This window comes from Odontesthes bonariensis, chromosome 4, assembly GCF_027942865.1.
Source record: "Odontesthes bonariensis isolate fOdoBon6 chromosome 4, fOdoBon6.hap1, whole genome shotgun sequence".
Classification (NCBI taxonomy): domain Eukaryota; kingdom Metazoa; phylum Chordata; class Actinopteri; order Atheriniformes; family Atherinopsidae; genus Odontesthes; species Odontesthes bonariensis.
In genome coordinates this window covers 22,109,960-22,126,573 of record NC_134509.1, presented here as the reverse complement: position 1 = coordinate 22,126,573, position 16,614 = coordinate 22,109,960, and the positions used below count along the sequence as shown (strand labels likewise).

Below are 16,614 nucleotides of genomic sequence, written 5' to 3'. Positions count from 1 at the left end.
TACCCCCACCCAATAAAATGAAAACAAAGAGACCAGATGAAAAGTACAAAGAAGTTAATCCAGGCTAACTTTATGGGTGAACACACAAATAAAATACTCAAATTTATGTAATATTCCATATGTTTTGTGTATGTAAATGTAAACTTCTCATAAGCTTAACATTAGAAAGTGCTCCGGGTCTAATTTGATTGGTCAAGAGTTACATGAACATGGTGTACTTCTACAAGGCACTCGTGCCTGCACATGTAAGAATAACCATACAAACAAATACAAAAAAAAAAAAAAAAACTACTACATAACCTGCATTTGTGCGCCACGCAGGAAAAAAAAGAGACACATCAGTCATTTTGATCACAATCAGAATGCCCGGAGAGATTTCTGATTCATTTATGTCTTGTTTGTGTTTTAGAAAGTCACTTATTTGTCCTTCTTTGTATCCGGACATGTACTGTTTGACTGTGTGTGGCGGTTCTTTACATAATAACTCTTAGCATATCGGAGTCTTATGACGTGCACTTATATGCAACATGAGGTCCACCCCCCAGAAACAGCAGCAGGAGGTGGTTGGCTCTGAGGACACTCCTAAACTTCCAGCACGTGTCCAACCAGGAGGCTCTATAACCTCCGCCCCAGCCTCTCCTCTGTCTCCGTCGCCGGTACAACATCACCCTCACGTTTCACCAGCTTCTCTCTGACCTCGCTGACAGGGGAAGCCGCTGCAGAAGCACCGCTGCACTGTGTGCAAAGAACAACTCAGACATGGACGGCTCCGGGAAAACACCGGTCACACTTACTGAGGGAGGGAAAGTGGATGTGAAATCAGGTGAAGCGGCGGACTCCGGTGAAGGTTGGGGGTCCTGTCTGAAGAGAATGCGTGGTTTCATTCCGCTGGAGTACAGGAATGAGCTGACACAACTTTTCAAACTAGCGGGACCAGTGGTAAGACTGTTGGCAGCACACAGAGGAGCGCCTCCGACTCATCCGTGTATTGATTATCCGCTGTGCGCGCGTGCAGTGCGGCCCGCGTGCCTAAACTCAGAGATAACAGTAGAACTGACTCCATTAGAGTTCCACAGCTTGTTTGCGAAGACCCCGCATTATAACCTGATAATCAATGGGGCCTGTGTTATGTAACACACTTATCTAATTTAAAATCATTTCAATATATATTCCAGAAACCCAGGCAACATGTTTCATCAGATGTTTATTCAAATAAATGAAATCGCATCTTTATTTGCTGTATTTATCCATTTCGACTCCAGGTCATTTCCCAGTTGATGACTTTAATGATCAGTTTTATCAGCATGGTGTTCTGCGGCCATCTAGGAAAAACTGAACTAGCCGGGGTGTCATTATCGATCGCGGTAAGGAGACTTTTCTTTAGTGTTGACCTCTCCTTTACCCCAGAATGCCTGCACTGGTATTGTGTTGTTGCTGAGGATTTCCACTTTTTTTTCTGTGTCTTTATCTCATGTGCAGGTGGTTAACGTCACTGGTATTTCCATTGGCACCGGTCTGTCTTTGACTTGTGATACCCTCATATCTCAGGTACTGTTCTTTCATTTTATTTATCTAACCAAGACAAATACAAGCATTACTGCTGGGTTCCCAAGTCATCCTGGGGTCTCCTGTTAAACAGCTCCACAGTCAGCGTTTGTATCAAGTTAGTTTTCCTTGGTCACTCATACCCTTTGTTCTCCTGTGTTTTTTGAGTGTCTTCTTGTCTGTTTCACGCAGACGTATGGGAGCGGTAACTTGAAGCGTGTGGGTGTGATTCTTCAGAGGGGGATCCTGATCCTGCTGCTGGCCTGCTTCCCCTGCTGGGCCGTCCTCATCAACACTGAACCTCTCCTGCTTGCTGTCAGACAAAGCCCAGAGATCGCCAGGTCGGTCCCCTGCTGCTTCTCATTCACTGCCCTTGCTGGATGTCTGGTCATGCTTAGAGTGATTACAGTTATTAGTAATTAATTCGCTCCTCCTCATTAATCCTATAACTATTTTCGGCCCCTCGGGACAGAAGAAAAGACAACTGTAATCTCACAACAGGAGCATATTTCCTTAAAACAATCCTCGCCTCCATTCTAAGTCTAAACTGACTTTGTCTGTCAGTGACTTTCATTGATAATTCCATCACAACATATCATTTATCTGATGATAGAGGGTTTAAAACATTTAAGAGATTGTTTGTTCGTGTTGTGACGGCTCACAACAACCTGCACCTTTAATTTCAACTGAATTCCCAAGATGCAGAACCTTCGATGGGATTTTTAGCTCGATGGGCAGATAGATCCATCGAGGGCAATGTTGGTCTACCTGTACATACCAAGATGTGGTTTTTACTTCTCATAAAAGTTGCCATAAGACATTCATCCAAACAGACCGTTTTAGTCGGAGCATCAAATGTCCGTTTTCTGTTTAGTCACATGTCACATTTTCACACTTTCGGCTTGTTTTTCTACATGAAGACTCTCCCAGATGTACGTGAACATCTTCATGCCTGCCCTGCCGGTGAGTTTCAACTTTCAATTTATTTGTCGTTACACAGCACGTGATTGTATAGAATATTAAAAGATGTGGATTGAAAATGAGGACGTGGGTTGGATTTGGAGCTGCCGAGTTGTTTCTGCTCTGGGGATGTTAACATGCCGTCACAGTCTGTGGTAAAGAAGGACCCAAACGGGAAGAACAAGTAAAGTTTAATGAAACTATTTGGCCTCCAAAGGCAGGTAGTCAAACAAAGGAATCAACAACAGAGGCACAAATACATGATCTAACAGTGTTGAGGACCAGACAAAGAAAATGTTTCGTTTAATTGGACAACAAACGATTGCTTTATTACATTTTTATTAACCTCAGTAAACGTTAAAATGAGCACACACTCTTTTGTATGGTACGGTTTGGCACGTTCACGAGATATAATCAAATTAAAAACAGTGGATGTTTTTCATTTTCTGATTCAAATGAAAGGAAAGTTGCTAAAATGTAAATCCCCTTTGACGCTGTGAGCATGATACTCACATAATGCATGTTTTTGCTTCCAGAGAGTGAACATGGCCCATAACTGCTGATACACAAGAGTAAAGTAATGTACCCAGTTACACAGATTTAGTGAATATCTCTTTCCATACATGGCCAGGACCACTGATATGTTTATGTCTCAGTGAAAGCTTTGTTTCCAGTCAGCTTTATGTCTTAAAACCGAGTTTTACGTTGGCTATACCTCCTGCCAACAGCACTGTGCGTCTTTGTTTATTCACCTCAAACGTGGAAATGGGCCAGAAGGGCTTTTGAAGTCTTACCGTCTCTGCAGGTTGGCCTCTGAAGGCAGAGCCGTAGCACAGCAGAGAGGGAGGGGAAGCGACCTGCAAGTTTTTAATTGGTTGAAATGTTATGTTCTAGCCTCTTTTTTAAGGTTGGCAAGCTCTGCTTTAAGTGCAGCTGGGAGCTGCCTGCAGTTTCAGTTTGATGAAGATGAGAAGTCAGGCATTCATTTGAATGTTTTGTGTTCGAGTTTGGGATTTGTGCTGGAGAGGCTCTCTAGGATGGAAATCTATGGGAGTGTTTGACATGCAGTGTGTCTGCCCCTTTCCCACAAATAGTCAGTTGCTTTATAACAATGGAACCAGGAAACATGTAAGACAATGATGTTATGGGACAGAGAGAGTTACTGTATAGTTTGTAATTAACTGACTGTATGGAGCAGAATGTTTTAGAACCAGCAGTTAAGATATTTAAGCTTTCTGTTGATGAGTCACATTAACGTGGCGTCCACAGTTATTATTCACTATTGAAACTGAAGTTGTGGTTCTCTTCCCATTTACATCGATAACCTGAATTATTACCAAAAATAGCTTAATAGCTGGTTTGCAGTACAATGAAAATGTCCTAATCCATCACTCATTTCTTCATATTTTCCTTCCAAGCAGCCAGACATTTTGTAATATTTTAAGGTGATCTTGAGCAACAGTTCTCCAGGCGTTCTGAAGGTCTTTCAAAAGTTTTTCTTTGCTGCTTTTTCCACTAATTTTCAGAGTAAACTGCTTTTTGTCTATAAAGACATTTAACTCTGACCTATGAATCATTCAAGTTTAACAAAAACACCCAACTCAAGGACGAACCGGTGTTATATCTTCATATATAAAACAGAAAACTTAACATATAATATTTTTTTTAATTGTATCTTTAGGAACTTTGTTACTAGCAGCCTGTTTATTTATTCACAGCCCAATTTTTTTTGTTTCGTCTATGAAAAACAGCAAAGATAACACAGTTTGACAGACAGAAAATAGGATTTCTGCAGCAACAAGGTGATTCCCAAAGAGCTGTTAGCTGAAAACTTGGCATATCTCAGCATGGTGTGCAGTGTGTCCTTAAAACATTTGAGGAAACTGGACAAGTGGAGGACAAAAGAAGAAGTGTCAGGCCTAAAGAACTATCTACAGCAGATGAACAGGATCTGATGGAGGGATGAATCCTCCCCAGAGCCCGGACCTCAACATTATTGAAGCAGTGTGGGATCATCTTGGCAGAGAACGGAACAAAAGGCAGCCCACATCCAAAGAAGAGCTTTGGGATGTCCTTCAAGAAGCCTGGAGAACTATTCCTGAAGACTCCTTAAAGAAAGGACAGAAAGCTCGTCTGAGAGGGTTCAGGCTGTGTTGGAGAATAAAGGAGCTCAGAGCAGATATTCACTTTAAAGCTTGTTAGAGTTACACAAACTCTGTTTTCATCTTGTTTACTGTTCTTTATTTACTGTTTCCATATATGTTTCCTCAATTCTTTCGCCTTTTTGCAATCATTCTTTGCAATATATGAAGAAACGAGGGCTGGCTCGAGACTTTTGCACCGTTTTGCAGTGTTAAGCTCACAGTCCTGAACCTTTGCCCGCTGCTTTTCGGCAGTCTTGTCATGTAATCGGTAATCTCCTGTTTAGATTCTGTGTAAGTGACACTTTTATCAACATTCTGTTTTCTGTCCTCAGGCGTCTTTTATGTACCAGCTGCAGGGGAGATATCTCCAAAATCAGGTCCAGTTGCTTGACACGCACACACGACCACTGATATGATGGCTGATAAAGAAGTTGAACAAAGTTTTTTTTAAAATTAACATTGACCTCTTTTGTCTAACAGGGAATTATATGGCCTCAAGTTATAACTGGAGCAATTGGAAATATCCTTAACACGATAATAAATTACGTCTTCCTGTTTCGTCTGAATTTGGGTGTTGCGTAAGTTTTTCCCCGTCATTATTGATTATTGGTGTTCTATAACTCTCAGTCTTATCAAGTACTTTTATTATAGTCATTTTTAAGGTAATTGTGTATTATCACTTACTTTGTAATATTACTATAATATCAGTTTCCACCTTATATGTGTCACTGACCCAAAGTAAATGCATTAAATGTACTCTACACACTTCACTGATCAACATATTAGGGCAACTAATATTATATTGACTTATTTGTAATTTTAGCTGTGGTGTCTTATCGACTCTTCATTCTTCTTTGTCCTAAAATCTGCTGTTTTTATTTGTTAGTGGATCTGCAGCAGCCAACGCCATCTCTCAGTACTTACTGGCTGTGGTCTTATTTGCTTACATATGCCTGAGGGGTCTGCACAAGGCCACGTGGGGAGGTCAGTTGGACAATTATTTAGGGAATCTTGTCCATGGTTCTGTCCAGTAATAATGCTTTTGCATCAGTCACCATTCAGCTCTGTGTTCTTTCACAACGGTCGTTGTCCTTTTTAAGTACTCCAGTGTGTAATGGTTGACAGAGTTCACAACAGTTCATAATTGTGTAATGCAGTGTGGAGGCTGAAGTGGTGATTCAGCATTACTTATCATTCACATATTATTTGTGACATATCAGTCTATTGTGAAACTCTTGTAATAACTGAATAATTTAACAGAAAATCACAAGATGCATGCAGTAAACGTATGGAAACTGACCCACTGTGCTTCCACAGGTTGGTCACTTGACTGTCTGCAGGAGTGGGGACCATTCGTCCATCTGGCGATCCCAAGCATGCTCATGCTTTGTCTAGAGTGGTGGATTTTCGAGGTGGGAGGATTCCTGGCCGGTATTATCGGTGAAAACGAGTTGGGGGCACAGTCTGTAATATACCAGCTGGCTTACATAGCTTACATGGTAACTCCAGATTGTTTCTTCAGCTATGAAGCTCGTCTGTTGTTCACATTTGCGGTTTCAGAAAAGGTAGCTCTTATGGACTTTTGGGAATTGCGGTTCATGTTTATTTTTCCGTAGTTTCCTTTAGGATTCTCTGCTGCTGCCAGCGTACGGGTTGGGAACGCTCTCGGTGCGGGAAACATAGAGCAGGCCAAGCTGTCGTGCAAAGTGCCCATCGTCTGTGGATGTAAGAACAACAACACGCAGATGTAAAGCAAACAGTCACATTTCCACTGACTTGCTTTGAAGTTGTTGCTTCCAATTAAGCTTCAAATACCAGATCAACCATTTACATGAAACTGCTGGGAACAGAAGCTGGTGTCACTAAACGAATTTAAACAAGTTTTAAACATATTAGAAGCAGATATATCTGGTTGTAAAAACTGCGTCTGACCACTCTGTGATATTAAATAGATTTTTTGTGTCTTAATGACACCTACATTTATACTTTAGTTTGTGTTCAGTGTATGTGTGTTGCTGCTGATCTGAGCTGTTGGATATCTTGACTGTTCTGGTGAGAATTTAATGTCAGATTCAGGATTCAGATTTAACTTCTGATCTTCTGAGTTACTTTTACACCACGTCTAGTTTAAGATTTTGGACCTTTTGCTGAGAGTCCACCAGCAGTTTTTTTTTGGCCACGCAACAAAATCCACAACGTTGAATTTAATCAAACAAAATACAGTCGGCCATTTGATAGAAATCAAGAGCCTTGAGATTAACAGTAAAGTTGACAAGTTAACCCAATTAAGTCCAGTGTAATTTGATCTGAATGGAGCAGTCTGGTTGTATCATTTGGAAGTAATTACAAACAGTCCTGAGCCAAAATGCTCAATAACAGCAGCCGCGTCAGGGCCAACAACAACCTGAATAACTTGGAATTAATCATTTCACAAAATTTAATTAGAGCTATATGCAATTTGCACTGTGAAACAACGAAAGTATTTTGGGATAGGTCTAACCACCTTTGAATAATTCTCAACCTGTGCTGTGTTTGTGCAGCATGCAGACCCTGAGCGACGTGTCAAGTTTAAGTTCACAGACCTCTCTAATTTGCTTTAAAGCATCTAAAAATATTAAACTGTTTCTTCTACAATGTCAATAGTTAAAAAAATGCATATTCCACACTTTTAACCGGTCCTTATATTCTAGCTTTTTAGAACAGAAATCTACCTTTAATGCATCAAACTCACCCAAAAGCTTTAAAGCTATTTTTTTAGGATGTTTTTTACTTTTTGTCTAGGTTTCCAGCCGCCCCTTAAACAATTGGAACCCCAGTGCAGACACTGAAAGCAGAGATGATAGTGGTGAACAGGGTTTATTGAAATGAGGTGGTGGTTGTAGACCGTAGGGGAGCTCAAGGTAATGAGACACTCTGAGGAAGAAGAGAGAAGATAAGGAGGGTTGTGAGGAATGATAAGTCGACAGGTAACTGTCGGTTTGTCTTTACGGTGTCCGAGAGGGAATCCGGGTGGGAGGGTCGGGTGCTGGCTGTGGTACTGTGGCTCTGAATCAGCGGTGGGGCCAACAGGCAGGTCAGTGAAGCAGATGGCTGTTAAGGATCCAACAGCGATGTTGATCCAGGTCGAGCAACCTGACTGGTTGCTCCTGCAGCTCCTTAAGAGGGTGTCCCAACGAGGGAAGCTGAGGACCAGGTGTGACGGCAGGAGCACTCCAGACTCTGCACCAGGCTCCCAGGAAACCTGCCCCGCCCTCAACTAAGACTCGGAAACCAAAACAGCAACAACAGAGCCAAGCGTGATTGTGACGATATCAACAAGAATTACAGGAAACTGAACAGTTCTGTGCAGGTTTTCTGAGGATTTAGCTTCCACTCTTCATTTGGCTGTTTAGCTCACAGATTATGATTGTTCTGATGTCCTCGGTTCAAGTCGAACTTTCTCTGTGTCTGGTTTTCACTTCTCTCCCTTGAAATGAATGCATGCAAACACTTGTTCATCTTCCTAAATTTTTTTCATTCTGTTCTCTGCTTCATTTTGCTGTTGCAGTCTTAACGGCCTGTGTCGTTGGAACAGTTCTTGGCGCCTCTAGAAATGTCATCGGATACATTTTCACCACAGAGCAGTAAGTAAAAGAAAAGGTGCTCAATCACTCTGTGTATTTGTTTCATGCTGATGCCAGATTAAACACAGCTAAGACAGGTATTCATCCTATTTTCTCAGAGCCTGTCTCAGCTGCCCATTTTCATCTGTTTCAATTAACACAATCAAACCTTATTAAACTCAACTGATAACATGGATTAAGATATATTTTTTATGCCAGTTTTAGTTGTTTTTAGAATCTTTTAAAAACAATGATATTAAGTTTATTTGTCAATGTTTTAATCTTGATGTATCTGAATACATGTTTCAAATGTCTTGTTTCGACAAAGCCTGAATCTGTCCATGAAATGAATTTGCTGTCTTTGAGATATTTTCAGATACACTGAAAGAAACTTTATGTTCTGACTGTCAATCTGCCTCTTCCACAGAGAGATTTTACAGAGAGTTGCTGATGTTATGATAGTATTTGGTTTCATGCATCTTGCTGATTCTGTTGCGGTAAGAAACGGTTTTACGCCCACACATTAAACAAGATTGACATATGAAAATGTAATTTGACCAAATCTGCGTTTGCTGCTCAAAGGGTGTAACCGGGGGTGTCCTCAGAGGAGCAGGGAAACAAGTGATTGGGGCTCTGTGTAACCTGGTGGGCTACTACGTTATTGGCTTCCCCATTGGTGTGTCCCTGATGTTTGCAGCCAACATGGGGATTGTTGGTAAGAATGGGTTAAGCTGTACTGCAGTCTCCTGACATGTCAGGCAAGTCTTTAAAACTCTCTGATCTCTCCAAAAGGATTATGGACAGGACTTACAGTTGGTGTGTTAATGCAGGGAATTTTCTTCATCTTATTTGTGTGGAAACTTGACTGGAAGAAGGCTGCAGAGGAGGTGTGTACCTGCATCTTCCTGACCTATCAACCGCTCACCTCTTTCACTCAAAACATGCCACTAACAACTGTCTCTATACAGGCTCTCGTAAGAGCAGGAGTTCAAACCAAAGAAGATAAAGAGATGGTCAGGATGGAAGATAAAGGTGAGCTTGAACACATTAACTGAGTTTCAGAGGCGAAATTTTTTTTTTTTTTAATCAAAAATCTGGTCCTTATCAGACTATAACATGTTCAACCTTCCATTGGAATTAGTAGGTTAGTAGCAGCCAGGTGCTGCTAATCAAATATATTTCATTAACTGATCATCAGTGAGTGTGAGCACCTCTATAAAGGCAGAAGTTTTGTCAGTTTGCCGCTCTGGAGCATCCAGGTGTGTGTTAACACAATGCCAAGGAGGAAAGACATCAGCAATGATCTTAGAGAAGCAATTGTTGCTGCCCATCAATCTGGGAAGGGTTATAAGGCCATTTCCAAACTATTTGGAGTCCATCATTCTACAGAGAGAAAGATTATTCACAAGTGGAAAACATTCAGGTCAGCTGTCAATCTTCCCAGGAGTGGACGTCCCAGCAAGGTCACCCCAAGGTCAAAAACCCAAGAGCTACATCTCAGACTCTGCAGGCCTCAGTTAGCATGTTAAAGGTTAAAGTTCATGACAGCACAGTTAGAAAAAGACTGAACAAGTATGGCTTGTTTGGAAGGGCTGCAGGAGAAAGCCTCTTCTCTCTAAAAAGAACATGGCAGCACAGCTTAGGTTTGCAAAGCTGCATCTGAACAAACCACAAGACTTCTGGAACAATGTCCTTTGGACAGACCAGACCAAAGTGGAGATGTTTGCTCATAATGCACAGCAGCACGTTTGGAGGAAACCAAACACAGCATATCAGCACAAACACCTCATACCAGCTGTCAAGCACGGTGGTGGAGGGCTGATGATCTGGGCTTGTTCTGCAGCCACAGGACCTGGGCACCTTGCAGTCATTGAGTCCACCATGAACTCCTCTGGATACCAAAGTGTTCTAGAGTCAGATGTGAGGCCATCTGTCCGACAGCTAAAGCTGGGCTGAAACTGGCTCATCAACAGGACAAAGATCCCAAACACAGCAGCAGATCTACAACAGAATGTGTGAAGAAGAAAAGAATCAAGGTGTTGCAATGGTCCAGTCAAAGTCCAGACCTCAGCCTGACTGAAATGCTGTGGTGGGACCTTCAGAGAGCTGTGCAGAAACCAATGCTGCAAACCTCAATGAGCTGAAGCAGCGCTGATAACGTCACACAGAAAACCATTACTTCAACTCATTGCTGCTAAATGTGGTTCTACAAGCTGTTTGATCATAGGACAGACTTTGTTTTTTGCTAACACTGCTTCAGTGTTTTAGATTAGCTTTAGTTAAATAAAAAAAGACACAGTGTGATATGTCACATGTTGTTGTTCATTTTTAGACCAGATGAGGAACAGATGACTCGTTTACTACATCCTGATCCCTAAAACCATAAAATTGCACGATTGTGTTCTTTTTTACATGATGCCTACAGTTCTGCAGTGTGTTTACATTAAAGTTTTCTTTTTGAAACCATAGACTGTAATCACAGCCAGACCCAGCTCAGCGTAACAGCATCCAGTCGTGATGAGGAGGAGCACACGTACCAGGAAGTATCCACTCCCAACCAGAATAAATCCACTACAGTGGGAGATGTTCTGTCGGTGACGCAGCTGGTTTTACGACGTGGTCTGACGTTGCTGGTCATGATCGTCATCCTCGCCGTTGGAGTCGTTGTCTCAATCTTCCTCACCAGTCTGCTGAAGTGACTCAAAAAAGAACAGTCAGATTGATGGTTGTCAGGTCCGATAGCACAAAGTTCTACCGAGTTATATTTTTGTTAACTTTGCGTCACTTTCTCCCGTGAAAGGGTCAGTTGTACTGCTGAGAAGCATCTTTGTGCAATGATTAGACAACAACCCTTTTCATACCAAATGATGCCGCTACTCAGTGCCGGAGAGCTGAATCAGATACAATGATGAGAGTGGCCAAGCCAAAGAAATCCAGATATTACTTTAGGCCTTTAAAGAGAGGCTCATTCTCTGTTTCTAATAGATATGTAAGTTGCACCAGGGAGGTGTCTCCTGTTTTATAGCCACAGAGAATTTGATGAAAGCTAGTCAGTTCCTTGAAAACTGCTTAAAAGAACAGTGAATGCAGTTTATTTATTATTCAGTTTCAGATTTACCAATCATCCAGATCTGCTCCTACCCAATTGTGTTCACTTATCAATCCCAGCTGATCATAAATAGGAGGTTTGTGGATTTTGCTGATAAGCAGAAGTGATTTCCTGTAAAAAAAACAAAAACGAATAATAGATGATCGGGATGGGAATTGATAAGATTTTTACGATTCCGATTCCGGTTCTGTATCGATTCCCTTATCGATTCTTGTTTGGGGAAAAAGGACAACAAACAGGTTGATTAGCATCAACTTTGTTTAGTTTAGTAGTTTAAATTATCTCTGTTTGGGGCTTTGTACTTAGCGTTGAGAATCTTTGTCATCTCCCTAGAATATATGTAATAGGAAAGAATGACTGCGTGAAACATCTGGTTAACTTAGAGGAAAACATGAAACTTTGACATTCTCTGACTTAGCATACAATTGAACGGAGCGAATAGAAAACGCGACATTTATTAATAGTTATTGCATGCTGTGTGCACAAATGTTTCTGCATGTTGATAGTATTTCCTCCCTTTGAAATATCTACTTTGCAAGTATTGCAAGTTGCCCTGTTGTTGTCTTTTTTAATGAAGTGTAACCAAACGTTCGAGTGTTTGTACCGCTTGGGCGCCATGTTGGGCGCCCACTGGAATCGATAAGGGATTGAAAACCGGTTCTCAACAAGAACCGGTTCCCAATTCCCATCCCTAATAGATGAGCAGAAGTACTGTGTGAAAATATTCTGCTACATGCCAAAGATGTGAAGAGAATCCACCAAAAAGAGACAAATAATTGATTCTCCAAAGAGTCAGCACTGCACAGGAAAACCAAAAACTCAGCCGCCGCTAAATATTTGTTGTGCTGTACAGCAACTGGACAACTGGACTGGTTTCCAGTTAGAGGCGCCAGTTGCCTGCAGTCCAGGGTAAATAAAACCCAACACATCTTTATTTAACTGTAAATAGAGCAAAGACAACACATCAAAATGTTTAAACGAAAGAACTCTTGTTATTTAGATATATATTAAGAATATAACGAGGATATTTTAAATTAGAGATGCACCAATTGTGAAGTTATGGGTCGATAGCCAATAGCTGATACCAGTTGTTTTTTGGCATTGTTTTCTTCCTTTAATATCAGGGATAAAAGGAAATCTACAGAACAGTTAGTATTTCAGCCCTTCATCACACTGTCTTTCATCAGAATGTATTACCAATCTTTATTATAACCACATAACAGTTTTAGAAGCCCTTTTAGGCCGTTAAACTATTCCACGCTCACTGACTTTTCAAGACTTGACGACCAAACCAAATGTTTTTGTGCTCTGCTTTGGAATTAGGCCGACACCCGTCGGATATTTGCTGAATCTGCAGCTGCAGGCTTATTGTGTGAGTTTGAGGCCAAAGTCAATGCACTATCACACCGTCGGTGCACGTTATCCTTTCTGCCGATAGAACGATTGCAAGCTGAATCTTGGCTGATACCGATGTGTGTGCGGCTCATTTCAGGCCCAACAAAGAATGATGTGTTAATATCCAGGATAAAACTTATTCGTGTCAGCATTTGATGAGTTGTCTTTATACTGTTTACAAAGAAATAATGAATGTAAATATTTAGATTCCCCCTTCTGTGCAGCTCTGTTCTTACAGTGATAATAAAAAAACATTTAAATATATACACTGCATTTAATATGGTGTATGACGTTAGTGTCTTACATTTGTAGAGTTTGAAAATTAGATTTTTCTCTTTTCTCGGTAGGAGTGCTACCGACCACCTAAGATTTTCAGTTGATCAGATAACAGTGCAGATCAGCACAGGTGAGGTTAAGGTTTTATTTTAGACCAACATGCTTTAGTTCTGCTGAGCAATCATCATTTTTCTCTTTAGGGTTGTCTTTTTGCAGCCCCGAATCACAAGATTTACAATGTTTGTTCGTATTTTTTTACTTTAGATTCTTCTAAGAACTTTGTGGTTATGGTGTGAATTTTATTAACAAAATGCAACAGAGCCAGTTAATAAAAAAAATTAATAAAAAAAAGCAAAATACCAAAGACGTTTTTGTCACCGCACAAATAAACTGAGAGATTATTTGTATAACTGTGTTGTGTGTGTATATGCTACGGTCTCCGTGTCTGTTTCTTTTCTCTGACATTCACAGAGATCACGTTTTGAAGGTCAAGCTTTGGAGATTGGATCCGTTTCATTCACTTTTTCCCGCCCTTTTAAGGTTTTTTCCCACCTTTTGTTTTTTTTTTCCCGCTGCCTCTCCACCACCCGCTGTTACACCTTCCACTATGACGTCACTGATTTGGTCCAATTGTCTTAATTCTTCCATTCTCACCCAGACAATCAGTCTCTTTTCAATCCTTTTTAAGTCTTCTGCCATCATTCTCCTTCTGGGCTACGCGATCATGCATCCCACCTTCTCCTCTCGCCCAAGTTTGACCCTCAACAGAAGCCCACCACCAGCGTTTAGACCTTTCCTATCATCCACCATGTCACGTTCTGCCTTGATGCAGCATTCCAGTTGATCCACCAAACTTTATTCCTATTATTTGTACAACAAACTTTTGTACAGATACACACGTGGCAACCTTTCATTTGATCTCTTCTTATTGAGCCGACCCGCGTCAACAGAATGAGTGATGCACTGCTGCCGCGTAATTTGTTGACTGGATAGATATCAGCATCCCTAAAGTGTTCAGAAAATAGGATTATTATTCTGGTAAAGCATCTGCTTAAATCTCCTTTAGACTTTCTTTGTTTCCCTTCTTGAGGTTTTTTGATCTAGAAATCCTGCTCACATCTTGTTTTAAACTGCAGCACATCTGTGAAATCCCTTCTTGATGTTGAATTTGACTGGTTTTAGAGTGGAGACGCGGCATGATCTGCATTACAGAGACACTTCAGTCCGTACTGAAGTTATATATAGTATACAGTTAATGCTCATCTTAAGTACGCAATGTTAAAAACCACAAACCAAGCCAGAAATCAGGTCATCATTAAGAACTCAGACCTGTATCTTTACAGCTACATGAATTCAGTTATGAAGTCAACTATTATTACCATAAATTACTAAAATCTCTGAGTGATTTAGAAAAACACTCACTTTATGAAAGTCAAATGCATACATTACTCCTGAAGCCTTCCATATACAATATACTTTTACATAATTTTGTTAAGATATGATAAAGTGTGATTTATTTTGTTAGGCTTAGACAAAACTAGAGTTTATGTTTATGACATTATCTTCAAAATAGTTTCCACAATAAATCAAACCATAGTGTTACTTGTTTGAACCCTGAACCACGGTGAAATGATTTGTCCATCCATCCATTTTCATCCACTTATCCGAGGTCGGGTCACGGAGGCAACTGGTCCAGGAGAGAAACCCAGACATCTCTCTCCCCAGCTACGCTGTCCAGCTCCTCCGGGGGGGATCCCGGCGTTCCCAGGCCAGAAGGGACGTATAATGATGGTGACCTCCTATAAATGTAGTGTCGTAAACAGATTTTTCTAAGCCATTTTATTATTGGTAGAAGTCACATTACCAGCAGATATAATGGCAGCAGAAGTCATCTTTTACAACTTGTGGAGTTTTAAATATCCAAATAGCTGCTGTTATTTTTTTTTAAAGAAAGTAAACCCAAAATATCAAACCAGCTAAATCCACTTATATTTTACTGGGTAAAATGTTAAAAACTTCAGGGTGGTGCTTCCAACAGTAATAATGTCATTTTCAGTTTTCTCTCCAGCAGAGGGCGGTGTTGCCTTGCTAATGGATACAAAACTGTAGTGCTGGGGGTCATTTGCTTTCCAGCCAGTTTGCATTTTCATATGAACACTTTCTTGTATTTATCACTTTTATTGGTGCGCACAGTGTTGTTATATATAAAACCACTCGTTTAACAAATGAGACTGAGATCCACCTTCCAAAACTCACTTGATTGATCTACACTTTGTAGCTGAAGTACTGGAACAGCTTATAGTTGAAAAAGGATTCAAGGAACTTTTAGTGTCATACCAGCTCACATTTACATGTTTACGGTACGAAATTAGGACTCAGTTTAAGAAGTCTAATAAATATGAATAAAAGAGAAAAAATATAAAAAACAATAATACAAACAGTTTAGTATATACAGTATATATATATATATATATCCATCCCTTTATGACCACACTGTACCCACCTTCTGATGGCTACTTCCAGCAGGATAATGTCACAAAGCTCATATCATCTCAAACTGGTTTCTTGAGCATGATGATAGTTCCCTGTACTCCAATGGCCTCCACAGTCACCAGATCTCAACAGAGCGCCTTTGGGATGTGGTGGAACGGGAGATTCACATCATAGATGTGCAGCCGACACATCTGCAGCAACTGCGTGATGCTGTCATGTTAATATGGAGCAAAATCTCTGAGGAATCATGTCTCCAACACCTTGTTGAAAATATGCCAGGCAAAGCCTTTTAATTGCAAGTTGTACCTTATAAAGTGGCCGGTGAGTGTATGTAGCATTTATGCATAATGTTAGGATTGGGTGCCTGACAAACATCCTGCTAAAACCCACCAATGAGTATTAGTCCTGTGTCGAAGCAGACCGACTTCGCAAAGGAGATCTCGGTTATTTTGCCATACATCCAGCAGACAGTCTTGTGGCTCGTGCTTGTCGTTGAAAACAGCCAGTGCGCGCTCCCGCTGAGGCAGGCCAGTATGTGGTGGGTTCACTCTTTTTGTCGCAAATGTGTGGCTCGTGAAAGGAGCGCACCCAGTGTCTGTGGTGCTAATCCCAGTCGTGAGTAATCTCACCTCCAGGCTCAGTGTGTCTTTTTAAGAGTATTTTCACTTAGAAAACCTAATTGATTCATGTAAACCAGTGATTTAGAAATGATATTACAGGAAGGGGGGCTTGTAAAAGAAAAAGAAATAGCCTCTCAAGTGTCACGGTCATCACAGAGTAACCTGGCGGAGGAAGAAACCACACTGGTATGTACATGTCTATAACTCAACTGATCAACGATGCTGTCTAGGTGCACACAGCCCCGTTTTTAAAAAAAAACACGTCTACAATGATCAGCATAAAAACGCTATCAAGAGCTGTTAAATTACGCCAAGCCTGACGGTGGCAGTGTTAGAACAATGAGAATTCCACACAAGCTAATCAGAAGCGAGAACCGCTGACAGGAAGAACTTCGAAAAAATGTATTTCGTTGTTCCTATGTTTCCCAAACGTATTATGTGAGGTACTGTACAGTTCTTCACACAGCAGT

General features: G+C 40.8%; 1 protein-coding gene across 1 annotated transcript; it reads left to right on the top strand.

Moving 5' to 3' along the window:
• Positions 1-660: 660 nt before the first annotated feature.
• LOC142378696 (multidrug and toxin extrusion protein 1-like) lies at positions 661-13,423 on the top strand. The gene is made up of 16 exons (XM_075463509.1): positions 661-939; positions 1,263-1,364; positions 1,480-1,548; positions 1,738-1,886; positions 2,466-2,508; positions 4,982-5,026; positions 5,130-5,227; positions 5,536-5,633; positions 5,967-6,148; positions 6,266-6,374; positions 8,197-8,272; positions 8,679-8,748; positions 8,834-8,966; positions 9,044-9,138; positions 9,220-9,283; positions 10,721-13,423. The coding sequence occupies exons 1-16, from the start codon at positions 760-762 to the stop codon at positions 10,948-10,950; spliced, it is 1,743 nt and encodes a 580-aa protein (XP_075319624.1). The 5' UTR covers positions 661-759; the 3' UTR covers positions 10,951-13,423.
• The last annotated feature ends 3,191 nt before the right edge of the window (positions 13,424-16,614 follow it).